Below are 20660 nucleotides of genomic sequence, written 5' to 3' on the forward strand. Positions count from 1 at the left end.
TGGATTGAAAGTTTTTGAAGAATAATAAAGAAGGATTACTCAAGTTTTGAGTCTTTGAGCTACATGTTTGAGTTTGAATTTTTTATTTCTTCTATGCCAAGTGTTTCTAAAGGAGCTTAGTCCAATCTGATTTGAAGTCTTTGAGCTGCAAGTAGAGAAGATTAATTAAAATAGGAAACTCTCTTGAAGGAGCAGCAAGTCTTTGAGCTTGCATTAGTTCTTGTCTTTGTGTTGAAAGAATAGATTATCCCAGTCTTTGAGCTGTTATTTTTTATTCGTTGTAAAAATTTAGTATAGCAAAGGGTAGATAGGACTTCCAATAGTCAAGTCTTTGAGCTTGATATTGCTGTCCCGTCCCGAAGGAAGTGACGGAAGTCTTTGCGCTTTCAGGAAACTTCATTTCCTTTTTCTTATTTCACTTGAAAGTGGTTACTGCTGTTATTCAATCACTATTCTTTTCTGTGAAGAGAAAAGGATATTGTCTTTCTTGAAAAAAGAAGAAAGATTGCTGTCCCATCCTATTTTATTTTCCAAGTTGTAGTTAAATAGGGGGAGCCTTCCCTTAATTAGGAGAGTTTTTACTCGTGTGCTGTGGTTGAAACCACAATTTTTTATATTTCCCCAAGTGTACAAAATTTTCAACCAACAGAACAAAAGAAAATGAAAGATAAGACTAAGATGATGCAACAAGAACCTCAAACCTGCACCGCGAACACCACTAACAACCTGCATGCAACCCGAGGCAGCCAAGAAATTCAAATCAGCAAATGAGGATCTGCAAATTGGTAGACTCCATCGCCTAGGGGAGACAATTAATCAGAGACAATACCCAGAAGGACTTGGTGAACACACAGGGACTCACGAGCAGATTTCTACTTCAGCACACACCAATCAGCAGCATGAACACTCAGAAAACACTCCAAAATATCTGAAACTGACACACAAATCTGCAACATTGTTCCTCAAATCTACTCCTCTGGATGAAGAGCACTCACAAGCTCAATTAGTTGTTGTATTGCAAGCAAGAAACCAAGCGGTAGCTAGGAGGTATGCATTCCTCGAAGCTTCACTCCAAATTTTGGCAGCACTTTGTTATAATTTTCTTCATAGATGCCAAATGAGAGTTCAAGCTCTCATATTTATAGATTCTGAAACTCAAATTCACATTGAAATGGCGCCTAAATTCCTATATTCTCATTTGGATTTCATTTCAAACATGTCCTTGACTTGGTGCCCCCTTCCCTAGGCACAAAATTTGAACTTTTTCCTTGGTCCAAACTTACAACATAAAAGAACATTATACATGAGCATATATTCCATCCTTGGCGCCAAACTTAGGAGAATAAATAAATTTTTGAATAAGATGCACTTTTCATTTCCTAAGTCGTCCAACAATATAATTAAATATTGAACTTTAGAATAAAGTATTAATATTTAATAAATCACTTGCAAAACAAATACTGATCAGTACCAAATTGAACTATGAATTGACGTGCTGAAAACCATCAAACTGAACTAGGTCGGATCTCTGCACTGAACTGCTAAAAATAGAACTGCCTGAAATGACACTAAAAATATTAAGTCCTGAAAACAACTCCAAAAAAATTGTTCTTCGAACCTTGTAGCTTAGCTCGAGAACCCTAGAAAAACCCACTAATCATGACAACTGACGTCAACTTACTAAAAATAGTAAGTTCTGCAAACTCCTCTGAACTAATTGCATATCATACCACTGCGAAGCTTATAGAAAACCCAGAAGGAAACCTCGATTCATTCTGCCAGACTCCAACCAGAACATCCTTGAAAAACTGCGAGGAATCCTCTTAGAAAATAGGAAACCCTAATTTCTAGTTCCAGTTAGCCTACGGGTCTCCAGAATAGGCTAATGGCTCACTGAACTTCTTCTCACTGAGAAGGGGACATTACACACCTAGACCCTTGCACACAACCTCATAGGCGTGAGTTAGAACTTTCAATTTTCTTGTTCTATCATAGAAGGCATAGTTTTGACATTCCTAGTTGGCCTTAAAAATGGCAGAATTGTTCATAATATAGGATTCTTTGTTTTGAAAAAATTGGCTATTTTGATGCCCCAGGACATACTTGATGCTTGGTATATGAATTTACATCCTTCCAAATTGTCTTCCTTTATCTGATGAGCCCTCTGCTGTTGGATGACAGTTTTTATACCTTGATAAATCTCAGAATGCCTCTTCATTGTAAAGCTTCATTTTCACTTTGACAGATGTATTTAAGGACTTCCTTTAATTGTTCTTTCAAGACCATAGAATAAGACGACATAACACATAGACGAACATGGTTGGAGTTTGAAACATGACCTTTGGCTTTGACAGAAACGTGGAGTTTTAACTGTAGGTTTGTTATCATATAGAAATTTTTTTATGGTTAGTATGGGTACCAAAAAAAAGAACTGTTTAGAAAACTGAAATTGTTTGTTGGAATTATTTAACCTTGGTAGTCATAACTCCTTGATGTTACTAAAAATTCAAAGTTTTATATGAATTTAGAATATTTAAGTCAGTGTTGGATCGTAGCATAAGCAAGGTCCAACATTTGCATCACCAAATTCTACACAAAATGCTAGAAAAATGCAAAATGCCAAATTGTAGAAAATACCAAAAATTAGAGTTACAATTTTGTCCAAAATTGCCACATAGATAATCTTGAGGTATTTTCTTAATCAGATAATGTATTAAATTTAATGTGGTTCTTGCTAGGAACGTTTACCATTTGCTGATGGGCTTAGCTAGATAGTAGAAGTAATTGGAATGAGATCATTATTTCAAATCTTTTAAGTTTATACCAGATCCAAGTTGCTGCAAAAGGTTGGGTCCTGGTTTTTGTAAATTCCTATCATTTTCAAGATATAAAATTGACTTTTATAAATAAAAGAAAACTATTTCAAATTCAAAGGCCAGAACACATTGAAGTATTATTCTTACCAACAGTTGTTTTCAGCATTTCCAGTATGGAAGTAATTATTCAAGAGACCAATTGAGTTGCTTTTTTCTTCAGTGGACAATATTTAGTGAGTGGCATACAATTTTTGTTATGACATTTACTCTAGTTGTAGATAAAGTACACAAAACCTTACAATCTCTTGCAGACTAAAATAATAAGTGGTGCAATGTACAGTCTTTAGTCTTAGGGTAAGCATTTTATTTTTCATATTTATTACTCACATCAGAGGGAAACAATGTGTTTATTAGTCCATATAAGATTTTCATCTAGTTTTTAATGATGTGTTATGTTGTTTGACATATGCAGGGGAAATTCACTGTGAGCATCCAAATGATTTGTTGTATACTTTCACGGGAAACCTTGTAATGGATGAAGAAACATTTCCTATTTCAACTGAACAAATCTTGCTAAGAGTATGTTTCTTTTTGGATGTATTAAGGCTACTGCCAAGTGTTAACAAATATATTTTTCTAGACCTATATATTTTAGGAAAAAGCATAAGAACATTTCTACTATGGTTTTGTACATATTACCTTGCAATGGCCTGATACATTATTGGTTTGTCTTAGTTGATGGAGTGCTAGAATAAAAAGAATAATATTTTCTTTTTTCTGAAAGTAAAGAATTGTAGTACCTACCTTTTCTGCCCTGGTTCTGTACCATTTACTGAATATTGATTTTTTTGTGGATTTTGCCTAATCAATTTTCTTATTTGCAATTTTCGTTGTTATACTTCATTTTAAAATAGTTGAATCTTTGTTGACAATTTTATCCATGCTTTAACTAAGAGTTATGATGGAAGAATTGGGCTTTTTGATTGACCCGAAAAGCATCATTTAACAAAAATACCTTTGCATTTTATAGTTAGAATTCTAAGTAAACTTAGATTTCTATTTAATAAATGACTGCAATATATAATCTAGTCTATGTAAAATTGGAGAAAAACTGTAAAAGATATGGTAGTTTAGGATATAAATGGTGGAATCATTGCAGCCCTTGTCATTTGGCTCAATTCATATTTGAACTCATTCTAAGAGCAGCAGCTAGCACTAAGTATAATTGATTCTTCTATTTCCCTTGTCAAAGCATGACTGCTGAGAATGAATTTTTCTGACATGAACTGTGTATGTTACCAAACAATGACTTCTTGAGATTGAAAGCTGCACCTGTTACCTGTTGGTGCACCCTCCATATAATTCTTAAACGCTTGCAATGAATAAGGCTTCTTAAATATGCTGTTGGCTCCCATAGGGATGTAATAGGCATGGGTATGAACAACAAATTCAGTATAGACATATCATCAAAGACGTCATTCAATTTCATGATACCTTTGGAACCTTTGGCTCTCGAAGAACGTAACATACGCCCTTTAATTTTTGTTTTTGAATTTTTTTGCCAAAATGAACATTCACAAAATAATATTGCAAGGAGATCAACTGTAATCATTAAATTCTGAGATATGTTTCCAAAATGCATTAACTGCTGTTGCTAAGTTTCTATGTTTGGAAGTCACACAAAGGCATTATTTCATGAAATAGCAATAAATCAATACACTCGACAAATCACCTCAATTTACAGAGACTAAATTGAAGTTGGCATACATCAAAATGGCCTGAAGGAGATATTACATGACTTCTGTTAAAAAACTAGCAGGTCTGGCCGCCTTTAAAAGGTCTCCAAGTCATCCTTCAACACATAAAGTCACCACCATGGATGTCTAGTAACCCCACAAACTTCCAGCTGTCACAAACGGTGCTAGGTTCACGAGTAAAGATGATTACAGGTCTGTCCTGTAGATATCAGTCATGTCGGGGACTGATTCGACCCCTTCCTAGACACCAAAACTTTTCAAACATTAGCCCCCAACTACATATCCACATCATACATTCACCCAACAGCTCTAAAACCTCCTTATAATACTCAAAAGTGCAAAGAATAAACTGATTGTCAGCAAGGAAAGTTATAAATCTGCAACTCACAGTTTAATGGCTATAGCAGCCTAAAGTAAGATGTCCAGCCTCCTAGATTCTTCTGCACTTGCCCCAACATAACCAATTTAGTACGGAGGGTTAGTGGTAATAAGGTATGGCTGGATCTAATATTTCACCTTGTATGGCCTCTAACAGTTGTCACTGTATGGCCTGCTGCATTTTGCACCATACTTGGAACTTCTTTGTTGCATTGTACGGAAGTATATCCCTTGGCATGCCGTACAGCTTGGCTAAATCTCTCACATCATACAACTTCCACTTCTAGATATCGTACGACACTCGCTCCTTCATAGTGTACAACATTCAAATCATCACATCGTACAACATTTAAATATTCACATCGTACAGTGGGTTTTGCACTCAGCTTTTGGAGTACGTGTTGACGTGTTTTTTAGGACTATGCCGAACACAGAATAAAGTTTCCAACAGTCACTTTGCTCTCTCTTGTTAAAAATTAGTCCGTATGCTAAAATTGCGAAGAAAGATCAAATGGCTAATCTCAAGGTTCCTTTTGTGCATGGACGTGACTCAGTTAATTGATGGGTTTGCTGTTAACCCAAGGGGCCTTACGTATGCTCACCAAAGATTTTAACCAACTTATGGGTTCAAGGATTTCTATGTGAATGATTTGCAATGAAGGCTCTGTTTTTTGGATTTTGGGTTTGAAATATACAAAAAAGTTAAATGAGTGAAGGGTTTAGAAAACTAGGCTAAGACTAATCTAATCCTATGAAGAAGGAGACGTGATTACTTATGCGAAATCTAACCACGCTTCGCTTCGCCAGCAAAGCACAACTACACGAAGGTAGTGCAATCTTCAAAGGGTGTTATAAGGATTTTCAAATCACCAATAGAAACCATCAAATCGAACAATCTCCACTGATAATTGAAGTTAAACATACACATATAACAGAGGCTCAGGCTAACTTTGCACAGTATGCAACAATTAGTTGCACACCAAAATTATGGGCACAGACTTCGCGACAAGCAACCCTATGAAATCCATTTCATCTAACATCATGAAAGCAAATCTAATCTATGTGAAGAGAGTGAGACCATGTGAGCTTCAAAACAACACAAGAATACACCAACAATGGAACAATGTATTAAGTGTTTCCTTCAAAAACTCTTAGCAACAATCTTAGACAATAATTTGTAATGTCCCCTTTTCCGCTCTAGTTTGTTTTGGGGTCTGTTGGCCAATCCCGAGATCCGTTGGTCAGTTAGAGGCAAAATTAGGGTTTCATATTTTCTAGGAGGATGCTTTGACAGTTTTGGTGGCTTGCATGTTGGAGTTTTACAGTTTTGATTCTGGATTCCTTCTGGGTTTTCAGAGAGCTTCACGATGGTGTGACATGCAACTGAATTTGAGGACTTTTTCGAACTTACTATTTTTAGTAAGTGGGGGCGAAGACAGCTTATTTTTCTGGGTTTTCAGAGAGCCTTGCGATGGTGTGAAATGCAAATGAATCTGAAGACTTTTCCGGACTTACTAATTTTAGTAAGTTGTGACGGTTGCTCAATATGTGGTTAAATTGCATTTGGACACACTATTTTTAGCAGTATGCTATTTTTAGTAAGTGACAGTTGCTTCCTGGTTTGTGGCCTAACGGGGTTTGGAGACACTATTTTTAGGGTTTTGGGTTGAGCCAGTGCAACACAAGCTATTTATGGCAGTCCAGCTTGGCATGATGATCCAGAGATTCGGTTCTTTTTTTGGCAGGCAAATCCGATTTAGCTTCTTCAGCTTGATTATATGATCAAATGGACCTAGTCATTTATTAATTAAATGACTTAAGTTATTTCTTCTTTTTGGGGGTGTCAATCTTAAAAATATTTTATTAAAGATTTTAATCTTTAAAAATGTGTAGACAAGTGCTTATGTTGGGCGATTCTTTGTTGAGGAAAAATATTTTACAAGTGAATTATTTATAAGGCATGATGAGCGCCTTGGAAAGAAATATGCTAATTTTATGAAATAATTTACTTAATTTCCTTGGATGCCATAACTCACTTTATGAATATTTGATAAAGTATATTTTTGCCATCTTGAGGGGGTCGATTTGATGAATTAAGAATTATTTTAAGCTTAAGTGGGCATCCCTTTTGGAGGAAATACATGATTAAAATAAAGGCAAATATTATTTTTGCTTGGGCGTCCAAAGTGGATGTAATTTCATTTCATTTCATGGCATTTTGGAGGGAGTTGAATTTGAATTTGGAGCTTCAAAAAGTTATAAATAAGAGTGTTGGGATCTTGTTTTGGTTATCTATTATTGCTTTCATAATAAAGTGCTGCCAAAATGCAGCCAGATTCTTATTTCGAGGAATGCATATCTCCTAGTGCCTCAGATCTGTGCTTGAGGGATAGCACCCAACTGAATGTATGATTGTTTCTCATCTAGAGGAGCAGATTGAACCCAACGTGGTGAAGATTTGTGTGGATTTCAGAGTGTTCTTGTTGCTGGTTGTGGAGTGTGCTGAAGTAGATTCTTGGTTGCAGGTCTCAATGTGTCATTCTTCTCGTTTTGGGTATTTCTTCTATCTCTTTTTGTGGTTTGGGCGATTCATTTTGTGAGGTTGTAGAGTCTAAAATGGTGTTTGGGATTTTATTTGTGTAAAATCGTACCCTAGCTGGCCGTACCATTTGGGTAAGTGCATAAATTATTGGGGTTAGTTTTCCATGTTTTGTTGTCCTAGGATTGATCGCCTACCTCCTAGTGATCATATGCTTTCAGTTTCATGTCATTTGGTTAAGAATTGGGCAAGTTGTGAGTGTTTTAGTGGGATTTGGTGTTGTTGGTCTGTGTGTTTTCAGCATGCTAGTAGTATATCAGATTTAGAGATTTTCTGATTTGGAGTGTTTTCTTGTGTGGAGTTGGTTTTAGAGTGTTTGGGTTCTTTGGTGTAGAGAGGAAGATCTTGGTAATTGTTTGCAACTATTGGTTCTTCATTCTTATCTTATGATTCATATTGTAATGTTGGTAGTAGTACTAACAACAATTTCTATTGATCTTTCTTAGATCCACTGCAAATTGGAAGAGGCTGGCCTTGCCCGCTACCTTTTGGATAGTGATTTCTCTTATTTTGTAATCCATATTGTGCATTGTAAAGCTTGTTAGTAGTACTAACAACTATCTAATTGGATTATTGCTCTTAGTCCCACTGCATAAGTGGAAGAGGCTGGCTTTGCCGCCTACTTTGAATATTGTAATACTGTCCTCCCATTGCATAAGCGGTAGAGTTGATTTGTAATTTCATTTCTAGTCCTCCCACTGGATAAGCGGTTGAGTGATTGCTATTTCAGTTTCTTGGCTTGTCCTTGGGTGGTTTACCACCAAGTGATTTTTAGTATTTTTGTCACCTGCTGTATAAGCAGAAGGGGCTGGCTTGCCGCCCAAGCGTTGTAATATTTCCAGTTATTTGAAGCTAAACGATCCCCTCAACACTGTATGCTCTCACCTTCCCATATTGGGCACTTGGTGATCAGAAAGTGGAAGGGTTACATTTTTGGCATTATTGTATTTCGATTTTCTAACCCTAACGAGTGTTTGTGTTGATTGTAAACTAAAATAATTGAAAAACAATTAAGGGGGATATTACATAATCTCTCCTCCATTTTACAAATGAGGGGGGTCACCCCTTTAAATAGGCTTTTGGCCTTGGCTACACACAAACCCTAATTAGGGTTTTCCCTAAAAGATTCTCCACTCAAGATGCAACAAGGTGGGAATCAGCATTTAATACCCATTAAGCCCATATACAATTAATTCATATAAGCCCAAAAATGGCATCAATTCGTGCATTAAATACACCCCATTACATCAAACTTGCCCAAAATATAACAAATATTACCATGCAAGAAATAAATGCCCATCATTCTCCAAGCGACAGCTACATGCGTAGAGAATCTGTCCGAAAACCATTAATAAGACGGCTGCATGCAAAAAGATTCTTCATGCATTCAACATGCATTGACCGGGCCACCACTTAGTTAAAAATATTCCAGCAGTAAATGTGTTGCCACTACTCAATCAAAAAGATTCTCGTCTAGGAGTGGACGACCATTATCCCATTCATTAATTGCATACGCAATGAATTTACTGATGACGTCTTGTAGCTCTCCGATAGAGACACTTGGCATATTTTCAATATCAAACTCCATCAAGGTAATTTCCTCCTCGCTCTTGGAAAAGAAGCTTTCCCACTTCATCATGATTTCTTGTGTCTTCTTCATCGTATTGGAAAATGAAGAAGCATTTGCAAAATGTTCCTTAGTGAATGAACCTACGAAGAAGAACATGTGAAACTGGGATTTTAGGGAGTTCACTGTTACTCCATCCTCGTTGAGCTTCTTTGCGAACAGTGCTTCAATTGCATTGATGACTTCTTCTTGCACCCTTCTGATTGAGTCTTTCAAAGTTAAAGACTCCATGCTGAATCTGTCAAAGGTATTCTTTCTTGAACAAATAGTGCAGAACCACCGGGGAAAGTCATAGACCTCGTTCTCCTGAATTACTTTCCCATCAATTAATGCTTGCCTTGGAATCTTCATTAGAGTGTCGAGCCGTGGAATAGTTAAGTCTTGATATATGTGAACATCTTCCCACAAACCTTCTGCAACCTCCAATCTGTTCAAAAGGGCCCCGAACCTAGATTGAAGCTGAGCCAAGTCCTCAATGAATTTTCCTACTGCAGTGTAGACATCCTCCACACATTCCCTAGAATTCTGTGCCATTGCTCTGATTACCTCTGTGTCATCAACAACTTCCTTAGGGAGGGAAGAAGGAGGAATGAATGAGGGACTTGCTTCCTTGAGTGGTCGTTTAAGACTTTTAATGTACTCGCATAAACCTCTATTTTCTTCCCTCAGCCTTTTACAGTTTGCCTTCGTTTTTAGCATCTTTTCCTTCATGGCCAAGGAAGATCCTTCGAAATCTCCAATTACTTGTCCCATGGAAGCAGGACCAAGATCAACTTGTTTGATAACATAATCTTGCAGCCTAATTTCATTCTTGTCCTTATCTACTGCAGGCTCAGCTATGTGTAAGGTCCGGGATCCAGATTTATCTCTCACGACCTTGGAAAATTTCCGGGGAGCCTTCTTTTTTGTCGGCTGATCCATCCTTTTCAATAGATCTTCTAATTCCCGGGTTGGATCAATTTCTTTTTCTGGCTCCCTCCTTAGTCTATCCATCAGCCAATCAGGAGTGGGAATGGAGTGACTATGGATATCTAGATGCTTTTGCTCCTGTGATTCTTCCTCCATTTCGCCAAGGATGACTTCTATGAAACTATCTCGACAAGTCTCTTCCTGGTGCAGAGGACTTTCTTGTGTTTGACTTCTTAGCTGATTAGGTTTTTGTGAAGCACTGATGTTGAGTATATCCGGTGCTGGAGTATCGCCTGGAGGTGGATCTGCTGGATTTTCCTATACGAACATCTCTACCTCCCGTACACTGGAAGAACTTGCTGGTGACTCCACCCTTTCAACCCTTGCTCTCTTTTGAAGAGGCTCCTCCTATTGCATTTCTTGCTGAACTTCCTGATGAACTTCTAGGTGGATTTCCTGCTGGGCTTCATGATGAACTTCTTGCTGGACTCCCTATTGAACATCCTTCTTTCTTGCCGTCCTTGGCCTCTTTGGAGCACTTTTCCCTTTATCAAGCCGAACTTCCCCTTCTGCCTGGGCCTGCGAGGATCCTTCAGTTGTTTCACTATGGGAATCTATTCTTCCCATCAACTGATAGGTCAAGTGAACATTTCCTTCCTTCAACTTCCTTAGCTGCCGATCAACCTAGTGTTTAGTGAATTTCAACACAGGTCTAGCCAAGATATTCAAATCATCAATTTTGGGCTCCGACCAAATTGGCAGCTGAATGGGCTGATCTTTCACTTTCTCAAATTCAGGTTGCGTCAAGTCCGAATCTTCTTTCACTTGATTCGGCACTTGGAAAATTTCACTTATCTTGATGGTGTCAAGGGGCAGTCTGGAATACATTCTCTTCCGGACTTCAAGGTCATCCATGGCACTTGCCCAATAATCTTCTAAGTGAAATTTGTGTATGAATTTCACTCCAGCAACCTTTTTGATTTGGCGATAAGGATCATAATGAGCTTTGGATGTATAATATGCCAGGCGATAGAATGCTAATTCCTCTGCTGCTTTTTCAGCTACTTCCAAACCTAAGCACACCTTCACGAAATCACCTAGGACAACTAGAATTTCAATAGATTGCTTCTTATTCTTCTTCTTCTGTAGTTGATAATAGGCTGTTAATTGCCTCATGAGTTCAAGCAGTACCAATTTGTCGGATGGATACCTTGGCAATTTGTATGACTGGAATGAGAATCCTTTGGTCCTGATATAGGTGAATTTCAGAAATTGTAAGAACGTGGCTCCATACTTCTGAACCAGGGCCCTAGGTTGTGGCGACACCCTTGTGTACAATTCTTTTTGCATAAGTCTTGTCAGGTACATAGTGAAGGTGTTGTTCGCCAGCTTGTAAGAACTAACATTGTGAAGATGTAGCTGAGGATAACGCTCATACACTTTTAGCTGTGTTGGTCCGCAACCCATGATTCCATTAGTTGGAAGACCATCAAATCCTTCCCTTCTTGAAAGCATATAAATTATGTAGGAGCTCATGAAGAAGGATTGGGACTTACTTTCTTTCAAGTCCCTCAGCTGTTCGTGCAAGTAATGGCTAATCAATCTAGCCCAATCTACTAACCCATTTGCATTCATGATCTCGTTGATGTAGAAGAACATCCATGTTTCAAAATTCATAGTATGCGAACATCCCATTACCCTGCTCATCATCTTTATCAAGTCCACTTATTCTTGTTTGAATTCAAAGATACTGAGAGTCTTTGGCATTTTGGAGACATGTGGCCTAGGCTTCAGCAACCACTGTTTGTTGATTATATCAACACACCTGGCAGGGCCCGCGTCATACACTGCTTGAGCTCTGCTAATGGTCCTGTATGTCATGGAATGGTGTGAAGGAATTCCGAAAACTTCACCAATTGACTCCGGAGTCAATGTCGCCAGCAACTTGCCATCTAACGTTAAGTTGTCTTCCGCTCCGGATTGTAATGTAATGTTTTGCACATTCCAGAATCAAATCTGGACACTGAATAGCGGGAGGAAAACTAGCTGCCGCAACAATTCCGATCTTGACAAACCTGACAGCTGTTGGGGATGGATTATTGTTGGTTGAAAATTTTGTACACTTGGGGAAATATACAAAATTGTGGTTTCAACCACAGCGTGTGAGTAAAACTTTCCTAATTAAGGGAAGGCTCCCCCTATCTAACTACAACTTTAAAAATAAAATAGGATGGGACAACAATCTTTCTTCTTCTTTCAAGAAAGAAAATATCCTTTTCTCTCCACAGAAAAGTGATAGCGATTTGATATAAAACATCAGTAACAACTTTCGAAATTAAATGAGAGAAAGAAAATGAAATTTCCTAAAAGCTCAAAGACTTCCGTCACTTCCTTCGGGACGGGATAGCAATATCAAGCTCAAAGACTTGATTATGTGAAGTCCTATCTACCCTTTTCTATACTAACGCTATCAAGAACAAATTATAATAGCTCAAAGACTAGAATATCTTATTCTTTTCTACTTAAAACAATGGGAAGTAGTATAAGCTCAAAGACTCACAGCGATTTCTCACAAAATCTGCTTCTAAACTCACTTAAGAATAAGTGCAAGCACAAAGACTTACAGTTCCTATCAAAAGAATATTTATTCTAATTTATATTAACCTCAAATACTTGCAGCACAAAGACTGCAAATCAAATGCGATTAAGCTCTTTAAGAAACACTTGCAAGAAAGATAATATAGAACACAAACTCAAGAATGTAGCACAATGACTCAAAGCTTGAACAATTTCCTTCTATTCCTTTCAATTCTTGAATTCACACATGAAAGCTCAAAGACTTCTTTGCTGTAAATTTGGTAGAGTTTTTTGCTTGCTTTCCAAAAAGATAAAGATTACAATAGACCCCTCAAGTACTTATAGGAGAGGAGTCATGAGAAAAAGGTGGGAGGATCCCAACTAACTTGAGAAATTTTCTCAACCACCAAGACTTATTCAATAACTAACTATGACTTATTCCAACTCCAGTCGTAATTGAACACAACTTGTAGCTGCCTTACATGTAATTACAAAAGTGCAAGTAATGACTTATCTTGCAATTTACAAAGAGACTTTTACATGTAACATGTCAAAAGAAAAACTCTAACTAAAAGATTACAAATGTGGAAAACATACAACTAAGTGTTAAAACAACACTTAAGCTGCAGTATGTGAAGACATGAATCCTTCGAACTTTTGGATGATCATTTGCAGCCAAAGAAACGAAACTCGGACTCGGCTCGGACTCGGACTCGGGACTCGGCGTCAGACTCGGCTCCAGACTCGGCTGGACTCGGGAAAGTGAAAAACTCAAAAAATTTAGAGATTTTTTAAGATTTAAAACTTGTTTCATGCACCCTTTATTGAATAAGACACAATAACATCATCAAACTTGGCTCATTTCATTACATAATACATACACAAGTATACATCTATGATCTATCACATAAGCATAAACGCAAATTGTAGCTGAAGGAAATAACAAACATAGATATATAAATATTGTCAAATGTATACAATATTACAAAACTCATGGAATAAAAAATCCATGTCATCATATGATCATCATCAAATGTTCCATACAAATAACAAAGGTAAATACATCTACAAGCCTATGGCGTAGAGGAGTCTGCACCCTCCGGCCCCGACTTCGGCTCCGATGAAGGCCCCGCCCCCCTACGAAGGCGTCTAAGGTAGGTCATAGATGATTGGGCAGCCATAGCCGCTCCTCGTGACACCACGCCATGCTCACCAACATCAGGAACATCTATGTCACTGTCACCATCTCTGTCACTATCACCATCTGCCTCTGAATCTCCTCTCTCTGATCGTGCTCTCTGCTCCTCCTCTGCCATGGCTACAGCCTCAGCCTCTATATCTACCTGGTCGATCCAATCAGTGTCATCATCACTAAAGACAGCCACAGGATCTGTCTCAATGGCCCACTCTGCCTCAGGATCAACCTCATCTAGAATGATAGGAGAGATGTCAGCTAATGCATTCTTTCTCATTCTTAGGCGGAGGTTATAGTGAACAAAGATAAGATCATTCATCTTCTCCACGGATAATCTATTGCGCCTCTTGGAGTGTATGTGCTCAAACATACTCCAATTGCGCTCACAACCAGATGCACTGCATGGTTGGCTCAAGATGCAAATGGCCAACTTCTGAAGATTTGGTGTAGTTGGGCCAAAAAAGTTCCACCAATTATCTGAGTTTGAAATGAGAAAAATAAATAAAATCAGTCTCTCATAAACTCATTTAACAATATACAATAAAACTAAAATTAAGCCTTACAATTTATTTTTACCTGGCATCATAGTTGTCCTACTTTCTTTGGCGATAGGACGAGAAAAGGTCTCCCCTTGTGCATTTGAGAACAACTGTAGCTCTCGCATAAGATCTGACTGAGTACAACCAACAGGGGCCATCTTCTCCATGACTGAGTATAGCCCATCAAGGACCTCCGCATCAGCCCTGAAAGTAGGGCTAAAATGGAATGCCGGATTCAAATAATAGGCTGCTGCATGGATGGGCCTATGAAGCTGATGATGCCATCTCTTATCAATGATCTGCCAAATGGGACCATACTTGCTCTCATCTCCTGCATAGATAGATTTGATGCCCTCTTTCGCCCTATCCATGCCCTCATATATGTAGCCCATTGCGGGCTTTTCTCCATCCGCAACTCGCAACAAAACCACCAAGGGCTTAACAAACTGTAAAATTGAAAATATTGTGTAATTTAAAACATGAGCAAATAAGAGAATATGATGAATAAGTTATAAAACAAAAAGTTAAATAAAAATTGTAGAATTTATAAAAAAATTACCTTCACTATCTCATCACAAGGGCTCCAAAAGCCTCGCTCATCAAAAATGCAGTCTGCCATATCTTTTCCTGCTGGGGTGGCAGCATAGGATGAGGAAGACCACTCCTCACCAACAATCATACGTCTCAAGGCCATCTTACAACGAAGCATGGACTGCAATGTGATGAAGTTTGTGGCAAATCTTGTGATTCCTGGACGAGCTAACTCCTTATGCTCTGTGTATTGTCTCATAAGAGCCAACACCCATGAATGATTATATACAAATTTGCACACATTTCTTGCCTTTTCTACACATGTCTTGACCCATGGAAGTTTTCCAATATCCTCTAACATGAGGTCAATGCAATGGGCGGCACATGGAGTCCAAACTATAGATGGGTGCCTCTCCATCAATAGTCTGCCTGCAACAACATAATTTGTTGCATTGTAATTAATGAGGTTACAAAATAGAAATTAATTTGCAAACAAAATTAGTTTGTAATCAAAAGTTTACCTGCAGCAACATAATTTGGTGCATTGTCAGTCACCACCTGTACCACGTTCTCTTCACCCACCTCATTAATCACCTCCTCTATCTGCTCACATAGGTAGGTGGCATTCTTGCAATGGGCGGAGGCATCAATAGACTTGATGAAAACGGTGCCCCCTGAAATAAAAAAATAAAGCAAGATCAATGATCATTCAATAAATCATTAAATGAAAAATAAAAAATTAATGCCTAAATGAAACTAAAATTAATCAATCACCTGCGGAAGAAACAAGAAAATTAAGGAGAGTTCTATTTCTCCTGTCTGTCCAACCATCAGTCATGATGGTGCAACCTTTAGTGCTCCATATTTGGCGTTGATCACCCAATTCTTTCTTCACATCATTCACCAATTCAGTCAAAATGGGTCCGCTCAAATCAAACTCAGAAGGGGCTTTGAACCCCGCCCCACAAATGGTAAGGGCATCAACCATTTCTTGCCAATAAGGTGACCTGTCACAAATAATTTTAATGAGATAAGTATGTACTATGTATAATGAACTATATACAACAAAAATTAATACGAACAATCAAATTATAAAAATTAAAACAATCAAACATAAAACATTTACCTGGCTGTGAAGAATGGAATACTGCCATAGATCCAAAATCTGCCAACTGCCATTTTAGCAGCATCATGGACCTCCTTGTTCCAACCCATGCTCTCAAGTGACTGTTGGGACCCAGGAGTAGTGCGAGGTGCAAAAAAGGTATCCAACCTAGATTTACGAATCCTAGGTCCAATGCTAACATTCCCACTACCACTGCCAGTGCTAGGAACATGAGAAGGGGCAGAGGCACTGGCACTAGCACTGGCACTTATAGAAGCAGAACCGGAAGCATGAGTAGTAGCAAAATGAGTGGGATGATATGAAGGTAAGGAAGAACGCCCTCCAACACAACCTAATTGTGTCCCTGTTCCTAAAGGTGCATGTCTCCCAATGACTGTGAGATCCTCTTTTTCTTTCCTTTTCCTTTCAATTTCTTCAACCATTACATAGCAATCACGTACGGCCTCAGTGACTGCTTTTGTGCATGGGTCGGCATCATGCCCACGCACACCAGCAATATGGTATTTCAATCTATATATGCCTCCATGGAATATTGTTTTGCAAAATATACACTTTGTTTGCCCTTTTCTTTGCCCTGGAAAATCCTCATGATATTTCCAAGCAGGGTCCTTTCTAATGGGAGGTCTAGAAGAGGACATTGTATGATTGTTTTGTGAAACTTGAGGCAAATAAGAATGTGAAGGTTGCTGCAATAAAACATTACAAATGCAAAAATAAATTAAGACATTCATTCTATGTTGTGCATTCATAATTTCATTCTCATTGAACATTTTTTTCAAAAAAGCTAAAGTAGGGTAACTAGGGTTTGCAATTTTATTTTTTTTAAATTGTAGGGTTTGTCAAACCCTACTTTAAAAAAAAAAAAATTGCAAACCCTGGGCATACATAGTAACATAGAAAAGATTTTGGAATAAACTGTAAAACTTTCAAAAAAAAAAGAATAGAAAAATGAATTTTTGCATATAAGAAACAAAAAAATCTCAAAAAAACAATGTTACCAACTTACCTCTTAGAACTCTTGAAGAAAATTGAAGAAATTGAAGAAATCTTCCTTGCTGGTTTTTCTTCAATGCACCCTTGTTATTCTTTTTATCTCACTTTGCTCCTCCTATTTTTGCAAATGAATGAAATGAAAGTCACTTTTAGGTATAAAACAAAAATAACACAAAAAAAAAGAGTCAAAAAAACCATTTAAAATTGTTTTTTTTTTAACTTATCCTTCACATCGCCGCCGGCCGAGTCCCAGGCACGGGACTCGGCCAAACTTGCCAAACTCGCCAAACTCGGCGAGTCTGGCGAGTCTGGCGCCTGGACTCGGCCGAGTCCGAGTCCGAGTCCCCAGGACTCGGCGAGGGTGACTCGCACTCGGACTCGCCGAGTCCAGGCGAGTTTAGGCGATTTTCGTTTCTCTGTTTGCAGCTCATCAGGTTCTGGTTCATGGGTGTTCTTGGCCACGATCATGGTTTTCACGACAACATCACTGCAACGAAGGATTGTGGCATTATTTCTCTCAAAGGAAGACTAAATCTGCCGTAAGTAACCTTGATAAGTCACTAAGGCTTGAACGGATGCTGCTGAAAATGGTTCGCTTTTCCACTCTTGACGGATCTTCAACTGTAGATCTGAAAGAACCTTTCCTTCTATCAACAATTCTCCATCATGACCTATGATGGTGCAAGAAGCTTTCTGACAATGAGAGACCATATCCTGAAAAACTTCCATTTGTAGCCTCATAGCATCATCAATGTCTTCAATAAGTGACTTAAGAACAAGGGCTTTGTTCCCCAAGAGCTCCTGATATTGCAAGTATACAACTCTTGAAGGAATTACCTGACGTTCTACAAGAATGCTTAACTTTTGCTGATGAATTTTAAGCCAAATAGTCAAGTTGTCTTCTACCTTTTCCATGTTTCGTTTGAAAGTATCAGAAACTTGGTTGAATTGTTCTTCAATGGTTTTCAACTTGGCTATCATTTGGAAAACCTCCTTCAAGACTTGTGCAGATAGATTATGAAGCCGATCAACCCAAGATTCTAGTGCTTGTACCTTTTGAGCAGCTCTCTCAACTCCCTGGATTGATTCTCGTGCCTCGGAAGGACTTGTAGAATTACTCACTTCACCAGTTGGTTTTGTGATTTTACGAACAACTGCAACAAGTTGCTGGTTGTCCTCTTCTAGCTTATCTTTCTTAGCTAGAAGTTCATCGTATCTCTACACTAGTGAAGCTACAAAATACTGGGCATCATGTTTAATCACCTCATGCGTTTGCTTACCCAATTCTATCCTTGTAACTTTGTAATCAACAACTGACATCTCTTCAAGTGGCTTATCTGCAATGGGTTCAACAATTTCAGCTACTTTCATCTTGTTGCTGTCAACAGTTACTCTGGAGATAGTCTTGGCCTTTTTAGCAACCTTGGGTCTAGACTGTTTAAGTTGTTGATAATCAAAGGCATCAGGTGAGATTTCTTGCTTCTTCCTTTTCTTTGAGTAAAAGAACTAAGTCATGGAGGTAAAGCCATCAACTCTCCTTCAGTAGCAGCTATAAGCAAAGGAGAAGCAGTTTTTGTTTGAACAACCGTGGTCTTCTTGGGAGGAGTATTTGCTTGGATGGTGACCACGGTCTGTTCAGTAACCAATGGGCATGAAGATTGCCTCATAAATTCTTCAAAGCCAGAAGGGGAAGTATCAATCTCTGATAGCAGGATACATGCAGGAGTATCTTCAGGAACTTCCAGCACACTCTCTTGTTGATGATCAGGAGGTGCCTCGTATGCTGAAATAGGAATGACATTCTGAGGAAACTCTTCCACCATTAAGTCAGGAGGAAAAAGGGGTGTCTCAATGGAAATTGAGGAAGAGATCTCATGAGGCAAGTCCGAAGCTGGAGACTTAAGAGCATCATCAAATTGCTCCCCTTCTTTTGGATTATCAAGATCAATCACCTGAACATGGAACCGTGACTTTTCTTTTCCATGAGCTGTCGCCTCCTCAGGAGGAAGCACTATTGCCTGACTGACTTGCAATTTGATCCTGGTGCCAGAAGATGATGTGCCTTCCTTGTTGTCAACCTGAATCTCAGACTTACGTCCGACAGGCCTCGTAGAATCATCTTCTTTTCCAATCTTGATTTTAATGGGTCTAACAGCATTACTTTTCAGCCAAGCGTTGGTGTTAGCCAAGATAGGCTGAAATCTCTCAAGAATGGATATGAACTGCTTGTGTGACCATTGGATTAAAGGAAGTGGAGCTTCCTCAATCCTTCGTGAAATATATTCAGAATCAAGTACGTGCCATCGTCAATCATCCCTTGTGGAATATCCACCAAGTTCAAATCAACAACTTGCTCAACCGTGAGCTTGCAGTAATCCATCTTCAGAATTTCCACCTTTGTACAGAGATCTACCCAGATATCCTCAATACGATGCACGTGCACGAAGGATTTTTTGATCTTTTCCTTCATACCTCGGTAATCAAAATCAGCTCTGGACTTAAACCTTTTGAGCTTAATTTCCTGCATTTCAGTCTTCATAGCCTTGGCTTTGACGGATGTGACAAGAGAATAGCGACCAATTTTTAATGGGTTTGTTGTAGAGATCCCCATTCCAACTTTATGTCTGACGGACTAATGAGCGTGGACATCCATAATCTGCCTTCCCAACTCCATAAGAATGATCTTATCAGTTGGGTATCTAAGGAGCATGTATGGCTGCCCACTATAGCATCCGATTCTCATATAGGTAAAGGTCGGGAATTGAAGGAACAAACATCCATACTCATTCACTCTTTCCCATGCCTCATCTGATAGCCTTTTGTTCTTCAGAGTTCTGTCAAACTGACACATGAAGTAACCGAAGAATGCATCTTGAACTCTTCTAAAATGCAATCTGCTAGGTCTCAAAGGAAGCTGATCATAGTATTCCCATACCGGTATAAGCAAGCGGTCACCCTTGGTAGAAAGACCAAGGAAATGTCTGAGTGACGCTGCCAAATACACTAAGTATGAATTCATATAAAAAGTCATGGTGGAAGGGACTGCTGCAAGTTGTTCGCACAAGGCATCGCTGATGACTTCTCCCCATGATATATGATGGGACTGCCTTATGAACATGACGAATTGGTACATCCAGGGCTCAAAAACATTAGAATGTTCAAGACCCATTATCCTGCTGACGAGGGTTATGATGTCTCCAATCTCCCATTTGAAGTCACAACGGTACAACTTGGCCCATCTTGAGAAAGAGGCTCGTGGCTCATGGAGCCACCTGTTAATATGACGTTTGTAGTCCTTCTCTCTTTTCACATAGTACGCAGCTGCACTATCTTTGGAAATCTCCATATAAACAGGTGCTGATGATATTTTGAAGACTTTCTCAATGGTATCCACATCAAGACGAATTATTGCCTCACCATCATCATTTCTGATGGCCCTTGTATCCCTATCAAAATGATGTGCGCAAGCAAGGACAAATTCAGGTTCTAGGGCAGCCACTGGGAAAAAAGATGCATGATGAATATGGCTGTCCAACAGCCGCTGCATATTACTATCCTGCGGATCCTCCACCCTCTTGACAAATTCTGACATGTCCACATGCCCTATTTCGGT

At 38.7% G+C, this 20660-nt stretch overlaps 1 protein-coding gene across 5 annotated transcripts in view; it reads left to right on the top strand.

Annotated features, from left to right (window-relative positions):
* Positions 1-20660, top strand: part of LOC131032649 (phospholipid-transporting ATPase 3) — a 417034-nt gene that overhangs the window by 143770 nt on the left and 252604 nt on the right. For all 5 annotated transcript variants that reach the window (XM_057963683.2, XM_057963680.2, XM_057963682.2 and 2 more), the window contains exon 8: positions 3289-3395. In XM_057963683.2, the coding sequence (XP_057819666.1) occupies positions 3289-3395 (107 nt within the window). The remainder of the gene's footprint in view (positions 1-3288; positions 3396-20660) is intronic.

The sequence above is a fragment of the Cryptomeria japonica genome, chromosome 11 (assembly GCF_030272615.1).
Source record: "Cryptomeria japonica chromosome 11, Sugi_1.0, whole genome shotgun sequence".
Classification (NCBI taxonomy): Eukaryota; Viridiplantae; Streptophyta; class Pinopsida; order Cupressales; family Cupressaceae; genus Cryptomeria; species Cryptomeria japonica.